Below are 22,021 nucleotides of genomic sequence, written 5' to 3'. Positions count from 1 at the left end.
TTTTCCTCTAAATTCAATAAACTAACATAAATTATATTAAAATTAAAATCTTAATTAATCTTATTAACTATCATAGATTTAGTTAATTCCAAGTAAGTACAAACTATAAAATTAATTAATTCACACCTATTTATTACATCTTCGGACAATGTCAACGCAGTGTTACAAGTAACAAATTACCTTATTACACAGAGCAACACTGGTTACAATAAGCATATTAATAATTCAAAATGATCGTTAATCATTATTAATTAGCGGCTAACCATACCACGTTTATATAACCTTAATGATAGTTATGTGTTAATGTCATTTGAGTTTGGGTAATTAATTCTTTATAAAGTAAACCGTTTGCGAGATCTTTGTAGAGATTCCACCGTTTTTGAAGTCGGTAAAAGGTATTCACACGGAAGCTAGTGCGATTTGATTGATAGCTATAAAAACATGTTATTATGTCACTGGCAACACTGACGCGGACTGATTAATGTCGTGTGCGCCTTAATGTGCTCTCTTGTTTATGGCTTGTCTGTGGTCAGTGGACATTAGGAAATAGGAGAGTAAGACATTTTATAATTTAATATTTCTTGAAAAGTTTAACTTATTTGATAAATATCTGACTAAGATAACAATGGATATTTTAAGTGGTTTCAGCATATATGTTTGTTTGCACTTAAAGCTCTGACATTTTCTTTTTAATTTAAGTTGAATTGTTGATTTTTAAAACCGGTTTTTATGTACGATTTAAAAAACACACATGTAAATTTTACCAACAGTTCAAATGTGTTATCTACGAGACCCCAATAAAGGTAAAAACCACAGCTTTTAGTCAATCAGGCATCTTATTTAAGGAAACTATAGGTGAATGAGTTGGTCGGTCGCCATATCTCTTTTTTTAATGCCCGTCGGCGGCTTTGACTTGCCCCGAATACTATAACTTTCACAAGTTATGAGATAAACCGGCCTTTGACCACAGAAAATACTAAAGGACCGCTTTGTATATTGTGAGAATTATTCTTCTTAAGTTTTATTTTTCTATTTTTTTTCTTCAATGAACGTTTTATTGTGATATTTTTTATTTCGTCTCAATTGTTGTAGTCACTGGCCACTTATAATTTCAAAAACACTCAGAGAGCGTTGTCATTATCTATATTTTTAAAATTCGAATTTCCAATTTTAAATGTAGGTACCTATGTACGTGCCAAAACAACGTTTTGGGCAATATCGGTACATCATAGTCAAATCGCGGTCAACACGCGAATGACATTTACATCAACACACGTCCAATAAAACCGCATAAACCGTGAAATATGTTACCCAAAATCCTTGTAAAAACCGTTTGGACACGATTATTTCGATGTCATCGCTCGTGAAATGTTTCTGATCGCCATTTTAGCGGTAACCGTCATCGACAAAACACTTTATCTAAAAGCGTGTGTGTTATGATAATAAATTTGTAATTTTAATCGTCATTAAAACAACGGGATGTCGAATGAACAGTAAAATAGACATTTTACGTATCGACAGCTCTCGTAAAATCGTCCAATGTATTGTGAGTGCCGGATTTGCATCAAAATGTGACGTTTACGCGCGAATTGTAAGCTTGACACGAATTGGGTTTAATTCGCTTAAAATGTATATTCATGACATGAAAGCGCTGTCGAATTTAACTCCTATATAGGATATAAGTATAAGTTCAGAAAGGTGGACTTTAAAGACAATTATATGGAAATGACTAAGGGGAAGAGAGAGTAGAAGTGGTAGCCCTTAAAAATAGGGATAAAGATATTAGGCGGTATCCAATGGGGAAGGAAAACCCTGGATATTTGGATAACGCTGGAGTAGGTCTTTACCTATAAAGGGGTTCCGAAAGTACCTACGGAAGAAAGTTGGGTTTTAGGATGACTAAAAACTAAGATTTATACTACAGTTGTACAGATTGGAAATAAATGGGCTCATTATTATAGATTTAAGTTTCTATCCAGTTAATTTTCATATATTTTCAAAAATATTTATTCTAATAAATAAGGGTGTAATGTACTATTATGTTTAACGTATAAATAGTATTTCCTCTGTATATTCATTTCGTTTTTTATACATTTTTTTATACTTTTTAGTTAAACATCATAGAGATTTTTTGGTGATTCTTTATTTTTAGTTTATTTTAATAAATTAAGCAATAACAAAAATATAACTGCGGTCAATAAACCAATAATAGCCTTATAATAATAATAAAAACCCGTATAATTTCCAATAATTACAAATGTAGAAAATTTCATTACATTTGTTTTTAAATTTTTCTTTCTTTATATCCTTCTTTTCTAGCTCTCTAGCTCCAGCGTTTTTCCAAATATCCAAGGCTTTCTTTCATCAATCGTTTCCTTTCAAGTGTTACTTGTATTATTTCCATCCACCTTCGTTTTTGTGGCCTAACCAGTAACAAGTTAGCGGCCTATCTAATATTAAAACTTTAGAATTGCGTAAATAATCAAACATTGATTAATGATTTATCGGAAGACAGAAGCACCTTGCATTGCGGTGCCACAAAGGCATGAAAGTAATAAATTATTAATTATGATGAAAAGCGAAATACAAAAATCGTGTTTGCAAAAAAGTGCGGCGCCTAGCTTTTGTCTACGACGTCCCGTGTAGCGTCGGACAAAGGTACAGCGAGCGGCGACTCGGACAAAAGGCTCCCCGCGTCGAGAGAAAAAAATGACATCATTTATTTTATTGCCGTGGGTGAGAATGTGCTACATTAATATCGTAGGCCTTAATGTTGGATCGCCCTAGGCACACCATCCGTCTGCGTCGTTCCTTGTAAATTTCATCTGTCGAATAATTGAGTTGGTTTGTCCACTGAAAATTGTATACATTGAATAGGCCAGAACATGGTTTAGAAGTGAAACTTCTTTAGGCGCATGAGGAATTTTTATCGGATGAAACGTCACGAAGATGTGCAGCGTTTTCGAAGAAAGGAGACAACGATTGAGTGAGAGTAAGAAAGGGAGATCGAGAAAAAATATACGCTATTGGTAATGAAACAGCATATACATATGCCTAACTACTTAGGTATTTTCATTATTGTTAACAAGGAGTTACAACATCGCATTGGTTTCTAACGTAATAAATATGTACTTGGTCCCCAAAACTAAAATTTTAAGCCCAAATAACGAACGAAAATATATGTATTTATTTGTCCAGTCAATTATGCAAAAGCTACAAATGGACACATTATGTCATATTTATTATTTATGTCTATTATATTGTCTATTGTTATCTTGACCTTATTTCTTAGCAATAAAGTATTTATCAACTTGTTAAACACACCGTCGATTACATGACACATCTGTAATGAGAATACATAATTATACATGTACAATGTACATAATTACGTAAAATGTCGGTAGCAATATAAGTCTGTGTGCAAACGCGTGCATCCATCATGCTCACATATTTACAATGATTTATTATACCTCTCTATAGTGAATTAATTGTCTATGCTTCAACTTGATTTTTCCTATAAAAACTTTCGCGGACTACTGGGGTGTCATCATGTGCACGTACTTTTCCCATGCATTTCTCGCAAGTGTGAACCTCCAAATTTCCACAGAACTCAAAACCCGGATTGCAGACAGTCTAACGCGCGAACCCAATAATAATCGATGATCGAATTTTGGCGATGGATAGAATGCAATTACTTCGCGCTTTACACTCGTATTTGACATTCAATATAAAGTAAATAAAACCGTACAAATATTATTAAAATATTCATGTCTATGTTTAAAACATATCAAATAGCTTTTTTATTATTTTAAGAAACTGGTGTAAGTTAAAATCTTAAGAAAGGATATTGGCACAGTTGAACTGACATTTTTCATACAAAGGTCTTACACATACACCGATAGTGTAAGGTTACCCTACCATGGATAGCTTGCATCGACAGATGTCTATTATAATCCGTCGTATGGTTATTGGCACATTTTTATCAGAATTTGGATTAAGATCCATATCTCCGTTGGCCAAAAATGGATTTAGTTAGGTTAGGTGGGCGTAAAAGGTACTGCCAGTAATCTGCAAAGCGACTTCTAAACCCAAACAGAAGCAATCTCAAAATGATATTATAGACCACCAGGAGATTCACTCACCCACGACTACGCAGTCATGGCTATGGCATCCTAACGAGTAGAAATCGTCGGAGTAATAAGGTGGCTCCATGAAGGCTTTGGGTCAAAGGCAAGCCTATCCTCACTTTGTTATGTTTCACCGTATACTGAAGCCACTAGAACACTGTCTTCTTGTAATAATCAAGTATTGGTAATATTAATCGTTATTATTTGTTTTAAGAAAAAGTTCGTTGACGAATTTTAAAGATTCTATTTCGCAGTAGGCACGTTCACGCTTATCGCCGCTAGTGACGTGACTATATCGATGGACCGTTTTATCGAGCTTTATTGAATTTTGTGGTTTTTAAGTGTTGGTTTATGGTTTGACGTGTTTTTGTCACGTCGCTCTGGGTTGATTGTTTTTGCACGGTCAATATTTTCTTGTAGCGGTTTATTTTTCTTACTACAGATTAAATATCTGTTTGGTTTGAATACGATTATAAGCATATTCAAACAGAATCTTCCAATAATTATGATTTAATGATTAACATGGCGTGTTACCTGGAGATCATGACTTCGAATCACGGGGAAGGAATTTCAGTTGTTTTAATACAACTAATATCCTAAAATTAGTGTTGCCCAAATGCAAGACCAAGACGAGACTTAGACCAGTCTTGGTATTGGTCTTGCGTCAATACACCTGGTCTTGTTCTTGGTATTGGTATTGCGCTCTCAGTCTTGGTCTTGGTCTTGATCTTGCAGCAAGAGTCTCGCAAGTCTCGCAAGACTTGTAAATACCTATTAGCCTATTGCTATTTATTCGTCACTCATGACAAATTGTAAACATTCACTCCGAAAGCAATAAGAATTTAGAGTATCTAGCTAGGTAAATAGGCGAGAATAATAAATAAGATAGACTCGAAGCGAAACTCAATTGGAAATGACTGAAATTGAAATAAAAACTCATATTTATTTACCGACAAAGAAAAATGCGGCATTCTTTGATAGATAGAAAAAATCTTTAAAAGATTAAAAAACAGAAGTATCAGAATCAAAATCAGATAGGTTTTGTGCCTACGCAAAAATAAAGTGTAGATAATTATGCAAATAATATTGTTTATTATGTTCCTTTTTTATTGGAACTATACGTTGCCTGCTGTTTTTATGGAGGTTACTAGCTACTAGAGTAGATACGATAGAAGTTGATAAACTGACACTGCAAATCTCGATTTTTGGAAATGTGTGATTTTAAATCCAAATGCGTAAAGCAATATGACATCGCTCATATTTGGAGTTTTTCCACGTTTCAAGTTTGTTTAAATCACCCAATTCCAAATTTGCAGTACAATGTCCTTCAAAAAGGTATAATAGGTATTAATAATAATATAAACTAGATATATTATTATAACTAAATTTTTTATAATATCCTTACGACTACAATCTTCCTTGCGAGGACAACATAATCTACATCCGTTCTGAGCACCCGAAAACCTATTTTATTATTTGGAACCATAGGCAATGGCGGCGACCTTTGACATGAAAGCGACGGCGGCAACACAAAGTCTAGGACTAAATTTTTACCTATTTTGGTACGGTTGTCAATGTTGGCATTAGCACAGAAAAATAAAATTAAGTAAACACAACGTTTATCACTTTTTTAATAACTAGGTATCCACGATAGAATATGATTTCTACTAATTCCCTAAGTTATCAGTCTTAATATATTTTTCATAATTTTTTGTTTTTCAATAATTTATTGTGCGTAATTGAATAGTAAACTCTAAATCTTACTTGAGAGCTTTTTTAAAATAAACTTAAGTTAATAAAACGAAAGCACTGACATGGCATATACAATTTTCAATCTTGCTGCTCACACTTTAGTACCTAGGTATATCACTAACTATCTATCATTTACCGATATTAACAATGATTATTTCGAAATCAAAATATTCGCAATTCAATAGATGCAATACCTACTTAGTTATTAATTATCATCTCGCCCGACAGCCAGTGTGAGAATGGTTTTGTTCAAGAAACTCAGAGCATTCAATGTATAGGTATAAATGGAATGCCTACTGCTAGACATCTTCACGGTCATTTAATTTTATCCTCCTGTACCAACCCTACCAAAATAGGTAACAATTTTGTGTGCCTCCGTCCGCACTCTTTGTCGGCGAATGCGGCGCTCAAACAGTGTCAAATGCTGTGATACACTTGTTGCAAACCGCGGCGTCTTTGTCGGTAAATTATCAAATATGTAGGTATATAATACACCGACCGACCAATAGTTTATTCGCAGAACGTCACATTTTCCCAATCAACCTTGAACCTTAATTCTCTAGAGATAAAGTTGAAAATCTGTTAAAGAAATTTTATAACGCCCAAATCTCAGTTTGTCCTAACTGCAAGACGCAAGAGTATTGCAGGCTTAAGTATTGTCTTGCTCAAGTCTTGCAGGCTTCAGTCTTGGTATTGGTCTTGCTACGATAAGGCGGTCTTGGTATTGGTATTGGTCTTGCAAAAATGCAAGAACAAGACCAAGACTGCAAGACCAAGACCGATTTTGGGCAACACTACCTAAAATAATTCTCACTGAAATGTTAGATATAATACATACAACATATAACTTATTAGTAACTTATTAGTAATATATAGTCTTTAGAAATATTTTTATTTATAAAATATTTCTAAAGAATATTATTATTATTATTTATTCCCTATTCTATAAAAAATATTATATTTTATAACGCCGCCAATGGACGCTCTCAATGCCCGAGAGCTCGCAAGTGCGTTTTCGGCCTTTAACTAATTTACTAACAATTTTTTAAACTCTAAGTTTAAACACGTTACAGTTGTTGTAGGTCTCACCAAAAGTAGGTATGTACAACTACCATTTTTTTATTATTGATAAATGCTTGCCAACGCTCAGCATACTGAGAGATCATACAAATATTAATGAAAACAAACATAAAACAAAAAAATATTAATTAAGAAAAATACAAAAAATCAAAAAAATCGATTAGTGTTATATATAATTAGGTAAATTATAGTAAATGCGCATCACTATGGTCAGTTGTCACGGTCTGCGTGCGAGGCCACCGGTCGTGTCAACAGCTACTCAAGCTGAACGCTTCCTACTCGTCCCTTCCGTAAGGGCTGCTAAATAGCTGTTATTGCTAAATAGCTGCTATAACTAGTATTGACATTTGATAAAGAAATAAAAAGACAACACACTTTATTATACATAACAAAAAATGATGCATAAAGAAGTGCACTAGCCGACTAGGATTCCCTGTGTCATGGGCAGCTAATCTTCTTCCTATTAATGTCATCGTCGATGCGTAAGAGATACTATTAGCTGTTATTTGTAACAGCTTTTAGCTTAATACCTGTTACAAATAAAAGTTTCATTATAAAAAATGACCTCGCCTTTTTATATAAAACATTATGTATTCTATCAATGCATAACAAATGTAAATATTAACCGAATAATTGCTACAATGTTTCTGATGCTGAAAATTTTCTACTTGATCTATTTTTCTTGTTTTAGTTGTAAAAACAATTGAATTTTGCATAAACAATTTTATCGAAACCATACCATGATAACACTATCTTAAGCCATAAAAAGTAAATAAAACTAGTAGTTCGAAATTCAAACAAACGTCAGCCATATTGAAAAGCGTGACCAATGGCTGTGTAGAACTTTATCAGTGTGTGATAAGAATTCGATTTTTGAATACTGTATGCTGATTGGCGGGGAGAGTTCTTATCGGACTTTAAAATAAAACCTTGTTAATGTTTGAAATGGATCGTGAATTATTGTTTGTTGTATATGAACTTCGTTCTTAGATAAGACTCTGAGATAACGTTACCATTACTATGTAAAGAGTAAATGTTTTTTGTATGTTCGTCAATTTATTTGTTTGTTTTTATTTTTAACTCATGAGTTTGTCCTAATTTTGTGGTCCAAATTAAAAAACACAGAGAGAGAGAAAAGATAGAATACAGCATAGGCTGTGTTAACAATGAATAAACATCTAATAATAGTATTAGATGTTTATTCATTGTTAAAATATTAGGCCGAGGATCTCAAAGTAGTTCAAATCCCAGCCGGAGATCGCGAAAGCCATATCTAATGAGTGGCCAAATTAGTCTGGACAACTTTGGATATATGTACTTGAGACGTCTCAAATAATTTGATAATGACATAAGACTTAAGTTATAATTTTCCCGTCTATCTATTTAGTCTAGTTTCTTATTGTGGTGCCAGTTTTTTTTATTATAGATATTATAATATGTTTTAAGTTATTACGACAGTTTTGAATTCCTGTCTGTTTTTACCTACGTAAGATTGGGATTACATTTTTTTTTGTATTTGCATAATTTTGCTACTAGGGTTGCCTGGAAGAGATCGCTTGTTACCGATTGGCCGCCCATTGCCTCACATATATCTCATTTATAAATTATATCTCTGGAGTTTAGAAGCGTTTATTTCTTTAATAATTATGACGAGAAGCGTTGCGGAGAAAATCAAATGAGCAGTGACTGTCAATTTAATTTTATATTATGAGTACGTCTGCGTCTTAAAATCGCTTAAAATATACTTACTTTAAATAACTTTTTTTTAGTATGATATATATGTGTATGTATATACTATATAGCTGAGCAACTTAATGTACTAGGACTATTGACCTGAATATAAATAGATAGCTAAACGTTAAATACCTTCTCCATAAATAATTTGGCATACCTAGACAAAAAGAAAATGTTCTTTATTCAACCGTCATACCATCATACTTCACTGAAACGGAAATCTCTTTTACTTACCGATTTATGTACTCTGTGGACCGGTATAGGTATGTGAAGCCTATATTGAGCTATCAAGGAACATCGAACTCACATAAACATTATACAGTTGAAGCAAACCCAGTAATAATTTACTTTTTACCTTTCGCTACGCCAATTGATTGCATATGGCGCATGGAGCGCGCAGTGTGGTCGCTCTTTCAGCGCCATCTTGTTCCTTTTTTGAATGTAATGATTCCATTTTCAAACATTTGTTTTTGATTTCCGCGAGATTTATTTAAACTAGATTCTATATTTAAATTAAGTGTTTTACCGGTCATTATTTACAATATAAATAATATTTTTAAGGCAATTTCTATTAAGATAATAAAAATATACACATATTGCTTCTATATAATCATACAAAGATTTTTTATAAAATTTTATCGCTATCAGATTAGTAGTATGAGGTGTACGAATCCTTGGGATGTTTCACAAATATTTAATGATACAAGCTAAAAATCGCATCTGGTGCATAACATAAGTTTACGGTTCAAACAAAAAGTTCCGAACAACTGTACAGTGTTTAAGAGTTAGGTATTGTGTTCCGCGCAGCGGGGGTTCGATTCCCCGCTGTTTCACTCTGATCCCAAATTACTAGTTCACCTCGCTCACCTTCACGAACGAAAACTAGCTATTAAATTGCATTGTAATATGCTTAATATCCAAAAAATACTATATTTGGTTAATATATAGGAAACGATTTAAACTGTAACTAAAACATACTATCTTTCACCAATAATGAATAATATAATAAATTATTTATGACTTTAGCTTTATTGTCCTACTGAATTCTTTTATGTGTTTTGTGTATGTTTAATGTGAAATTTAAACACATTAAAATAATATTAGTAAAATGCGCCGCAATCCCCAAAAAAAGAGTTCCAAATTCAAATTTTAGAAATGGAAATCTACGGACGGCTTGAACAAATCAGCTCATTACAGAGGCGCAGGTAAAGGCCGTAGAGAACAATGTCCTTATTAATCACCTCTGTGGGTGTTTAATGTCTATGGTCTGATGATTCTACGATAATCGTTGGTTTTTGTGAGAGCTTTTGAAATTTTGCCGGCTCTTGTAAGATCTGTGGTGAAATATATTGTCGTTACATATTATTTGCTTACTTATGATATTATGAAGTTTATATATATATATATATAGGTATATATTACAGTACGAGATTTAAGTTAATTCGTTATAAACCTATAAAAGAACAAATCTTTTCTCTTTATAGAGAATAAATAATATATAGCTGCGTGATTATAACTTTTGAATTTTAACTTTGAGACGTCTCTTTCTCTTATGTAATGATAGAAAAGGATAACTATAGAGATATAGACGTAGTAAGATACAAGTCAAAATCATATGTAAATTAATGACACATTAATTTGTAACTTAATTACCTAATCATAACACACTTTAAGATACTTGTTAAATTTAACCCACTTATACATTGTAATAAACTCGTAAAATAACATGTTTAACTAAATCTACATTCTAACAATATAATAAAATTTTATCTTAGCAACATAGTATGGTAGACATATTAAAATGAAACGAGGTATTATTTGGTCACGAATTCTACACTAATATTTTAAAGATAAAAGATTTTTGTATTTAAAACCCTCCAAAACTAGGCCTGATGAGCATAGGCTAGAATATTTTCTAAAATGTTAGGGATCCGTATAAAAACTTCGTTAATGTAATAAAAAAAAAACCTTATTTGCGGCAACTATTGACAATAGATCAAAGTGAAAAACATTTTAATACCTTAAATAAAGTTCAGAAGTAACTAAAGAAGAAGAAGCGAATAAAATTATGATGAGTATGAAAACCCCTTTTCTAATAATTTAAAGTGAGAATCATAGACGATTTCCAAAGGATATTTTATATAAATAACATTTCTCAAGCTTCATAACAGATCAATGTTCTGTTATTTTAGTGTATGTACAACTTTTTAGTAAGAAACATGTATACAAGAAAATATAAGAGATGGAGAAACGAAAAGAACAGGTCAATGCCCTGAAGTGACGATCCGGTAAAAACGCGCGGCGTCTCCCCAGGACGTCTTTACACGTAAACTGGTGTTAAATGCTATATTTCATAACCGCGAACATTCGTTGCACCTCAGGTTTTTATAGAAATCGTAAAATCTCCACTTTACTAAGGTAATACGAAACGAGCGAAATTTTTGACATTTCTGCCTGTCCCATCTTTGCACGGTTGGACATTTATTCTTTATTATTGTCGCCACACACTACTTCCCTACTTGAAATGGTTGTATAAAGTTTGCCACTCGGCCTGTGAGGGGGCAATTGCCTGAAGGCTGAGGCAGCTGACCAGAGGGTACGAATATACTGTTGTTATACTAGAAGTATACTTACTTAGCGCATGGTTTGGGTTGAGAAGCAGTTGTAGCAATAAAACTATTATTAAAAAAAGATAATTGAATTAAAGTTGGGTCCATTTTTTATTGAAGTGATTGTATTAGTTATATATATATATGTGTGTGTTATATTTGTTAGCGAGGCTTGTCATTAAAATAACGTGGTAAATAAATACATAAATCAAATCGTAAGCTAACTCCTAAACGAAGAAAAACCATTAATTAAATAGTTAAATTGTGTTTTAATCGCGTGTGAAATACGCCATCTTGTTTACAATCCTTTAGCCATAGATAATGATATAGATTATATTTGTTTCGAATCGATTTGAAAGGAGGATGTTATGTAAACCTTGACTGATTAGTAAAAAACAAAATGTAGTTACAGATTCCATGTATCGAATAATAAATATTTTATAAATTAAAATATTTTTTTTTATAAGGATGTTCGTTAAAACTGCATTATTTTGAAAGATACATGAAGTTAACAAACAATGTATATTTAATACCGTATTAATCAGAACTACCTTGAATTTTTTGTGTGAAAATTGCCTTCATATAATCCGTTTTAATGAACTTAAGGAATCTATCTATCTATCCTATAGTTTTTAATGAATTTAAACCTTAATCTGACATATTAAGATCAGGTTACTTTTAATTTTCTTATGTGTTTTTAATGATAAAGATAAGACTCCTAAAACCTACGTTTTAATCCGTCCAAATATATTTACTAATTATTTTATTTCCTACAGTAGTTTTAGGTTTAGTAGTACATAGTAGTAAGTAGGTAAATTTTATTATTTTTTATTTACACCCAAATCTTCCAAGACTTTTACTTACACTCTTAATCATATTTTTTGTAGCTTTTATTATTAAATTATTTTTATTTTATTGCGTCTGAGGCACAAACTTACCATTGCGGTCTCTAGCTCTCTACGCCAAACAAGTATAACTTCTAACGCGTATACATAAGTACACACACTCTTTTTAATTAGAAAGTGGTGTAAAATGATAGGGCCTCTGAAAGAGGAAAAGCATTGGGCAAATGAAGTGCGTTCTTGGTTGCAAGGAGGTTTTCGTATCATAAAAAAGTAGGCATATTGCCTATATATTTGTTCCATCGTACTTATTAAGGTTATACTTGCGTACACGCAGCCTTAAGAGTGACATGTGAATAAGCAATTTCTATGCATGTGAAAGACCTTGTTTTTATGTATACTGTATTTACCATGACCTACAAAGTATGCAAAAATGTCACTGTCAAGCTTTAAAAGCATAAGAGGCGAAACTAAACGTAATGGTCCTAATACACGAGACACTCGTTAGAGATTAGGCGCGCACACGCCACTCGTATAACGCGCCGTGAACGCACAACTCTCTGCGCGTGATTCTGTAATTTAGGAATTCGTTTTATAGCTTTTTGAATTGGCAAGGATTTGTGGATAGTGAAAGATTATTAACGTTTTTTTTATATAGGCGTTTACATTTCTTTTTAAAGAATCCAGTGCCGGTACAGCTTTCAGATTACATCCGTTTCTTTGATTTTATTTCACAGACAAGAAGATCATCAGTCGTCTGACATATGTCGTCGACTTGGATATAAGACATACAGGTTTTATCACGATGATTTTCTTTAGTCCTCAGCTCCTGTGGTCATCTAAGCTTGCAACTCTCAACCCTGTAGCCATAGCTAGGATGACGTTATATTAACAGACTTACCTACTCATTTTTTCCGTGGCAAAAGGAAAAAAAATGTAGAACATCATATCTTGAATTTTCTTTGCTTTTATTGAAGATATTTTGAACTGGGTGTCAATATGACATTTAGGAAGAAATTCGCTGACTTGAAATATATATTTTTTTATATACAACATCAAATCAGCCCGATAAATTTGTAATGGTCGCAAGACATCTCGACGCATTTAAAAATATTTCTTAAGTAAAGAAAAATGCGGTTTGTAAGCAGACATCTTGTCATAGACAAAACACCCACATAAAAAACGTCCCGCCCTTGTAGTACAAAGTACGAACATAATGTTATTACAGAAAAACATGGTTTCATAAACCTGCGGTTTCTATATTACATATTACGAGCAAACATTTACCAACCACAGTCTCACGCAGACTCGTAAATTAAAAAAAAATGTTTAGCAACGCCGACAAAGTGATATGTTTTCACATTTTTAGGGTTGGCAACATATATATCATGCAAAAGTATTAAGCACGAAACATACTAGTACGAATGAATGAACGTGTTCTGTATACATATATCTTGAGTTCAGCGTTTGAATCTCAACCCTGAAGTCGTAGGTTCGATCCCTAGCTGTGTCAATGGACTTTTTATTAACAATCACTAGAACGGTGAAGGAAAATAAGTGATAAAACCGGCTTGCCAAACCCAAAAAGCTGACAGCGTGTGTCAGCCCATTAGATTTACAAATGATCATAGATATAGAAATCTGAGGGCAAGACCGAAACCTTAACTGTCCTCAACTGGTCTTCCTTCCCGTCTTCCCGTCGATGAGTTATAGAAATGTTATTGAATTAAGATGATTATAGCTTTGAAGAGTGTGTTTTGGACAACCTTTAAACTAAGTTTCCACTAAGCGGTTTCATTTAATTTAAAAAGCTATTTTGCAACGTAATAGGTTATTATTAAGTAACAAAGTAAAAGAGCTTATTTTTTAATTTACTTTAAATATATGTGTAAAACTTATGTGATTAGGTATTTACAAACGTAGTGTCTCTTCCAGGTTACGGAAGAGGTACATACTTATGAACATAGTGAGCTAAATATACAGTTACGAACAATAATAATAATATTTAAGCGAATTTAATTCCATACTACAAAAATTACAGGTTATATATTGACATAAATACAGCTACAAATAAAAATGCTTTAATAGTGTGTAAACAGCGTGACCTTACGATATTTCTTTGTTACAGGTGTGGTTTCAAAATAAGCGTTCAAAAGAACGACGCCTGAAACAGTTGACTTCAATGGGTCGGGGCCCATTTTTCGGGTCGTCTCGCAAGATGCGCGGCTTCCCGATGAACCTGTCACCGGGAGGTCTGGAGGAGGGGCCTCCGGGGTTCCCATATTTCGCGACAGCAGATGGCAAGTTCGAGTTTGGCTATGGCCCGCCGTTCCACCATGATGCGCCGTTCTTCCATCCACCGCCGTCTATGCCATTTAACCAGCCAGGTATGTAGACTTCTGCATAGATTTTAGTCGTTGTATTATATGAAATCTGGCCTTTTGATTCAATACTTTTCCGTTAAGTTTTTCTTGAAGGTAATTTAAATAAAATATAATTCTAGATATACAAACATAATTGTATTAAGCGGGGCTGTTATCAGTAAAGAGATAAGATATCTCGCAATGGCACAATTACATAGTTCTAGTTTTTGAAAATGATTCAACGTGTCTAACAAGAGTAGGTCGTTTTGCAGGCGGAATGGAGTCACTCCAGGGGGGCGAGTTTCCCGAGCAGTTTCCCCCTCCGGACCACCTAGGGCTGCCGCGGCCGTCATCTCCCGAGTTCACTTTTGGGGACGCCCCACCACCTCTCCACCCCGAGGGTCTCGTCTGGTAGCTGAAGCCGGAGCCGCGTGACTACCACGATTGATGCGGCTCGATTGGCTTTACCGTGGACTAAGTGACGCTAAATATTCGGCTCAGTGACATTTGACAAGTGACATTTGGCTAAGTGACGTTTGGCTTAGTGACAGTTTGAGGCATAACCTCTTTAGTTTAATGGATGCAATAGTAGCATATAACATATTGACATATTTGTGTTTTTATTATTTTGGTATTTTTGAAAGGTTAAATAGAGATCAATAATTTTAATTTGATTAACACCTATATATTTGCTTGGGAATTCCAACTGTAAATAATGATTGTCTATTATGAGTAATGTGATTAAATTGTGAATATTGTACAGAAATTTTATATAAAAATAAACATAATTTATTTAATAGATCTACAATTTTGGTTCCTATTTTAAGATTTCGTGTATTTATTTTTTTAATATTAGGAACTTATAGTAAGATTAGTTTTAATGTACATTCATTTAACATTTATTTCAAATTAAATTGTATAAATGTAAGATATTTATTATGTACATTGTAAAAGTAGTTTTTCTTTGCAATTCCATAGGGAACATTAAATATAGTTAGCGACTTTTTTATGTACTAAATTATAATTATTTATTGGTCCCTTCTTTAACATCTGGCTAATTGTTTTATTTGTAAACAACACGGATAACGCATTTAATTCTCACAATTATTTATTTTCAATTGAAAATTTTGCTAATACGTCAACATGATTCTTGCATGAAAACGAGTTTTTAATTAAAAATATAAAATTGTGATTAAGCCTATTTACAACTTAACTGTCCGTGTAATGTTAATTTATGTGTTACAAATACGGACGGTTTTATTATCGTATTATATTAAAATAATAAAACATTTAAACGTATATATACCAGTCTTATAAGCATTCGTTTGCAGGCAGAAAGTTGGGCTCTGCCCTATTCTGGTCCACCATGAGTATCATCAGATTCTAGGCTAAGTTTGGACCCTTACAACCTCCAAAGAACCCTAGGACACTTCAATGCTTATAGGACCAGGGCTTAATGCCATACAAGGAGTATTTTACTACATAAAAAGGTCGCGTTTAAAACAGGACGATATAGATGTATGTATGTTTGTACTTAAATATAGATAAGTGTTAATACAAGTACTTACTGTCTGTATTTAGTAAATTAATAAATATAATGGAATTGTCTGTAAGAATAAAAATCTATTCGATTAATATTTGATATTCTTTCATTTCATAACATTTAATTATTTAAATGCTTTTCTGTACAGCAAAGAAGCTTCCTTTAATTATTTATTTATAAGTAATCTTACAGCTGCATATAGAAATATTGTAAAAACCAAAACAGATTACATTGTTCAACAATAAACACGAAACGGAGAACATAGTCAGTTAAGTAGATAAAAAAGAAAACTGAAATTTAATTAAACAAACAACAATGTTATATTTTAAAGAAAAAATAACTATTAGGGCATTTCTCGTGAAGCGGACAGCGAAAAAAGGGAGGTCGTAGAATTGGTATATATTGGGTTAATCATATCTGTAGTGGGTATGAACAGCAAACACGTTCTTTTTTTTAGGATGTTTATTTCTCAATTGCTACAATTAGCGTATACCTGGGCCATATCCAGGACGTAATTGCGAGGGAGAAGTATGTAAAAGTATGTACATTTAACCGACCGAGTATGAAAGGGTATTAAGCGAGAAAGTCTGTCAGGACCGTAGCAAGTAGAGGTCCGTAATCCCTGCGTTCCCCTTTCGGGAAAAAATGAGTGAAGATATAAAATATTAAACATACAGGAAAACAATTTAACCTCAAAAAAAGTTTTTTAAATCAAATCAAATCAAAAATAATTTATTCATATAGGTAACATAATGTACACTTATGCACATTAAAAAAAGAAATATACATTAAATGCTTCTAATTTTACATTAATTGCCAGTTCTCAAATCAAGGGCATAGAATAGAAGAGAAGAACTGGCAATAAACTCTCCGCCACTCTTTTTAATTGCCAAGTTTTTTTTTTTAATAATTAATTTTTAAAAATTCTTTTATCAATATATGGTAAGCGTATGTGAACAACTACATAAATTAAATGTAATGTAAATAACTTTTTAGTTAGTTAAACAGCAGTAATGCAGTACCTACCTGTGGGTTTTATAACGTTCACGATTTCTACAAACCCCAAAACCGATATTTTGTATTATAGCAAAAACATAAACCCACCCTAGTGGTTACAACATCAAATGTGAGGGCAGACAAGCACATGCCAATTCACACGTTCAAATTAACTACGATCGTTTCTTATAATTGGAAATATACGGCTTTATGTTGTATTAGTAGAACCAGTTTTTGTTTATTTGTTATGACAAACTAGAGCTTCAGAACTTAGCGGAAGTGACTTTTCGTTTCATTCCGAAACAAGTCTGTTAGTCTGGGAATCTGGCGCCAAATGGTTTTATATATATATATATTGTGACGCTATGATTTCTTTCTTCTACCAACACGGTGTTTACCCTGGATTTTTACTTTATCTTTACAGATTATAAATACTCAACTTTCTGTTCTGCATAATTTTTTTTTCACCAGTGGAACCAGTGGAAGCTTGAGGTCTGAGAAAAGGAAAAAGGATCTGGGGGCCAAATCTGAAGAATTTGGTGAACGGAAGCAATTCGAATCCCAATTCATGGAATGTCATACTATTACATTTGTATATTTACAGATTAGAATAAAAGTTTTATCAGGAATCTGATATTACTTTAATACTAATATTTACTACAAATTAAATAGGAGTTAACGGAGAGACACTTAACGAAGAGATGGAGATGCTACTAAGGCCTAACATGTATTTATTTACTTAGGAAACTAAACAAATACATTCCTATACAGTAAAAAAAAGTAAAACATAAAATAAATATATTGGGCGTATCTTTCACTAATAAAAAATATAATACAAAGCAAAACAAAACACGACAGCACAAAATTTTAAATTAGGAGAACTATAAACATACTAGTAGCTATAATAAAGAAGAAAGATCTGTCTTAGGACATTAGGAGTTACACGTTACACTCACTCACTCACATTATCGCACATACGCGGGTTACTTGTCCCGTAAAGTTGTCCGCAAAAAATACAGATAAAACACAGATAAAACAGGGGTTTTTTCCTTTACTAACAGTGGTTGTCTGGAAGAAATCGCTCTAAAGCGATAAGGCCGCCAGTTGCTTGTCATTAAATTATGTTTAATATTTTCCTTTTATGTAATGCAACAAAGTGTTAATAAATAAATAAAAGTTATTGTATATATTTAAAAAAACATTTTGTGATATTAAGTTTGTCATGGAAGAGCTGGGTACTCGTACACAGGTATTTTTTGCTTAAAAGTATAATCGTAAATGAATAAACATATTTTTATTTTTATACTTAAACAAAAGAAAACTTGGCGAAGATGTAGAAGATTTTTTTTTCTGAATACGATTATCTAAACTAAAACCGACTTACTACTTAACTTAATGTGTCTAAGGGTACTTAGCTATTGTATGTTTGATAAAGCATATAATTACATTTATTACCTTGAGAAAGAGATAAACGACCAGGATTACTGTAAACGTTAGATATAATTTCGGTTGTAAAGTGAGAAAGAGTAGCTAAAGAGAAATGGACACAGGTGAATTTTTGATTCTCTTTCTCTCTTATTTTTAGCTGACCTGACATATGTTGTGCTGTTTTAACTATGAATATTAACTTCGAATTGTTATAATTAATAACAATAAATCATATTAGTTTATAATGGTTACGATACTGGAAATATCATAAATTATTGGTTAGTTGGATAAAAAATGAGCCTGAGAAAAGAATCGGAAAATGTTTGGAAAAGAGCATGAGAGCCAGTTAAAATCCTGTGTATAAACTAAGAAATAGGTGTCAATATGTCGTATACGTTGTTCTAAGCGACGGTAAACTTAAAGTAGCATTGGAGATTCTCTGGGTTTTGTTGGTAAAACTGGGTGGTGCAATTAAGTCTAAGATAAAATATCCCATTAGAAAGATTAGATAGATAGATAGAAGATCTAGAAAACTTAATATAGTCATGTGACCATGCAGCGCAAGGAAAGTTACTAAAACAGCCTTAATATTTTTTTATTATTTATTATTACTATGACATTTTTCAATTCCGTAAATTCTATTTTATAGGTTACATTTCCAGTTTGCGAGAAGATTTCCAATCAATCAGCATTGGTCACGCTCCCGGAGTGACGTGACGTCATTAGTCCCGCGCCAGTAAAAATACGGTCGTCCATTAGAATCGTTTATAATATAGAAGACAACTAGTGTCTTTTAAATACAGATAAAAAATTACTTAACTTACCTTACCTTATACCTTAACTTCCTGAATAACAAAGTTTTATGATACATAATACAGTGTAAGCTGCCTTAAATGTCAAAATTTCTCGATTTTGGTGGGTTGAAACATTTCTTTCCATGTGACAAGAACTCTATAAATCAAAGAAAATGCGAGTGTCATACTTTTAAGCTGCAGTGAATTATCTTACAATTAATATTTGATTTTCGAACTTCAAAACGATCATGACACAGATTATAGAAAAAAAAATACATATTTATTGCTCGACGGAAATAATAAATTACATTGCAAAATACATCATTACGTTACATGTTCTGTGTCATCACATAATCTTTCTTTGTCTGTTGTACCAAAGAGTTTTTAATAATTTTTGGCGCGCAAAATTGTTTTGAAATGTTTGTAATCGATGGCGTATTACAGTTTTTATTTTATTTATTTATTTATTTATTAACACTTCGTTGCATTACATAAAAGGAAAATATTAAACATAATTTAATGACAAGCAACTGGCGGCCTTATCGCTTTAGAGCGATTTGATTGATTAGATAAGAGATGGTTCTCATATGAGTATTACTCACTCACAACACAGGTACTTAAGTGTTAAAAAGTATCTGTGTGTATTGTTGCTTTGAGCTAAATATACACAGACACGGTAAAGTAATTAAACTTTACCGTAATAATGTTTTTCAATCTCTTGTTAATTATGAAACTACAATAAATACTAAATAAACACGAAAATTCCCTTCAAGTGCATTAATTAGAGCAATTGTTGTGTGTGGGGTGATCGCAACACCTCAGGACTAAGGAAACATTTATAGAGTTGATGCAACGAAGAAATACAATGGATTTTTATTATTATGACATTTAGTAATTACTGCTTACAACGCATCTATTGCATTTTTCAGTATGGTTGCGAAAGCGAAATTATCTATAGAAATTCGACTCGTCGTTGTATTATTTGTGTGATTAACTAGAAACGAATAATTATATATTTACCCAATAATAGCAATACTTGTAGGTAGACGTCTATGGTGATTTAAAAACTTAGGTAAAGTTAAGTTGGCTTTAAATATAACAATTAATCACAATGTAAGATTATAAACGCTTTTTCTTACAAGAACTAAAATATGTTCTTAGAAAAAACTAATTCATACTTACAGATAATATCTATATGTATTTAAAATAATGTGTAGCTCTATAGAATTACCCGAGGCGCACGTGTTAAGTTTGACATTTGCGTGCACGCACCCTATTGGTCAATTTCGTGTGATCTTTGCCGAAACACGCGTGTTCATGAAATTACATTATTTATCGTTCAGTTTGGAAAGGACACTTGACTCATCACAATAATTTATTTTACATTTGAAAATTGTGGAATCATTCTAATAACAAACAAGACAGTAAGACAAATTAATGTAGGAAATAAAGATATAGTCTCCTTAGGCTACCTATGACCCCGCCATCTCCATTACATTTGGTTTATCTTAGTCTGACGCACCTGTTCTAGCTCTTAATGCTTGTGACTTGAACGATTGCCTAGTTCTATTACGATTAAAAAGAAAAACGCTATAAATGTAGTTTTACTTGACTTCGAATTAACGTCCTTTTTTATGTTTCATTTTATAAAGTAAAAGCGACGTATTTTAAAAATCACGTCACAAAGCGCCTCTAACATCTAGTTTAAAGTCGATAAAACTTATGTCAAAAACATAGGCAAGTAAATGTTATACATTTTACTTATGTTAGAAGTTTAAAATTGCCTACAAGTACTAACTAACTCTAATCTGAACTAACAAATTTTTTTATTTATCTTTTGTAAGCCGTTGACAAGCGCGCCGAAAATAATATAATACTAAATTTTCTATTTTAAAAACCAAACAATAATAACTCTTGCAAGTAGTCAGCTGTCAAAAAACCTATATCCATCCGCCCCAAACGCCACAGACTAAATTATTGTTTTTTATCTGCCCTTCGAGAATGTTATAGCAGAAATTATTTGGTCTTTAGCCGCCAGAGGGCGTGGTAGGTTGTGATTAATATATTTCTATGAAAAAACATTAATGAGATCGCCGGCCACTGAGGCTTGCTTTTAAAAGCTGAGAACGTAAAGTAAAAATATTGCGATAAAGGCCATGACATGAACACTATAAGAATTATTATACAGTTCGACTAATCGTGATTTATAATGTGTTGCAATGCACAAAATATGATGCATAGTACTCCAGTACTTTGTAAGTCATAATAGCCATAGTCATTTTGTTCCGCCTGATATTAAACGCCTTATAGAGAGATAGGGAGCGTACAGAGACGTATCGTTATCGCATTGGTAGTAACACAGTACCTACCGTCGCAGCTTTGCTTTAAAAAAAAAAGTATCACATTTGATATTACGACTAATATGTCGCTATATCTATCAAAATATGAAAAAAAATGCAATTTTTATCTCAGTGTATTTGATTTAATAATAAGTGCGTCCCGGGTAATTAAAACTATAATGTACACTTAAACAAAAAACGTTTCGATAAATTCAACCACAAAATACTAATATAAAAATGTTATTGTTTATATATTTTGAATATATTTTATATGGAATAATAAATAAAATGACTTTTTTGAACAACAAGATAGCAGCCTTCTTTTTGCGGTGCTCATCCGCAGCCACGCCCACGTTTCCCAGGAATTTGCATTTAATCTCATTTGTCATTGTCTGCCCTCACAAAATATTATAT

General features: G+C 32.5%; 1 protein-coding gene across 5 annotated transcripts in view; it reads left to right on the top strand.

Annotated features, from left to right (window-relative positions):
- LOC111001045 (LIM/homeobox protein Lhx1) overlaps positions 1-16,135 on the top strand; it is a 51,881-nt gene extending 35,746 nt beyond the window's left edge. For 4 of the 5 annotated variants that reach the window (XM_022270935.2, XM_045631191.1, XM_022270775.2 and 1 more), the window contains 2 exons: positions 14,273-14,531; positions 14,768-16,135. In XM_022270935.2, coding sequence (XP_022126627.1) covers positions 14,273-14,531; positions 14,768-14,922 — 414 coding nt within the window. In that variant the 3' untranslated portion in view covers positions 14,923-16,135. The remainder of the gene's footprint in view (positions 1-14,272; positions 14,532-14,767) is intronic. The other variant, XM_022270853.2, reaches the window with a different exon arrangement.
- Positions 16,136-22,021: the final 5,886 nt, after the last annotated feature.

This window comes from Pieris rapae, chromosome 14, assembly GCF_905147795.1.
Source record: "Pieris rapae chromosome 14, ilPieRapa1.1, whole genome shotgun sequence".
Classification (NCBI taxonomy): domain Eukaryota; kingdom Metazoa; phylum Arthropoda; class Insecta; order Lepidoptera; family Pieridae; genus Pieris; species Pieris rapae.
Note: the sequence above shows the minus strand (reverse complement) of the source record. Positions and strands in the feature narration are given on the sequence as shown.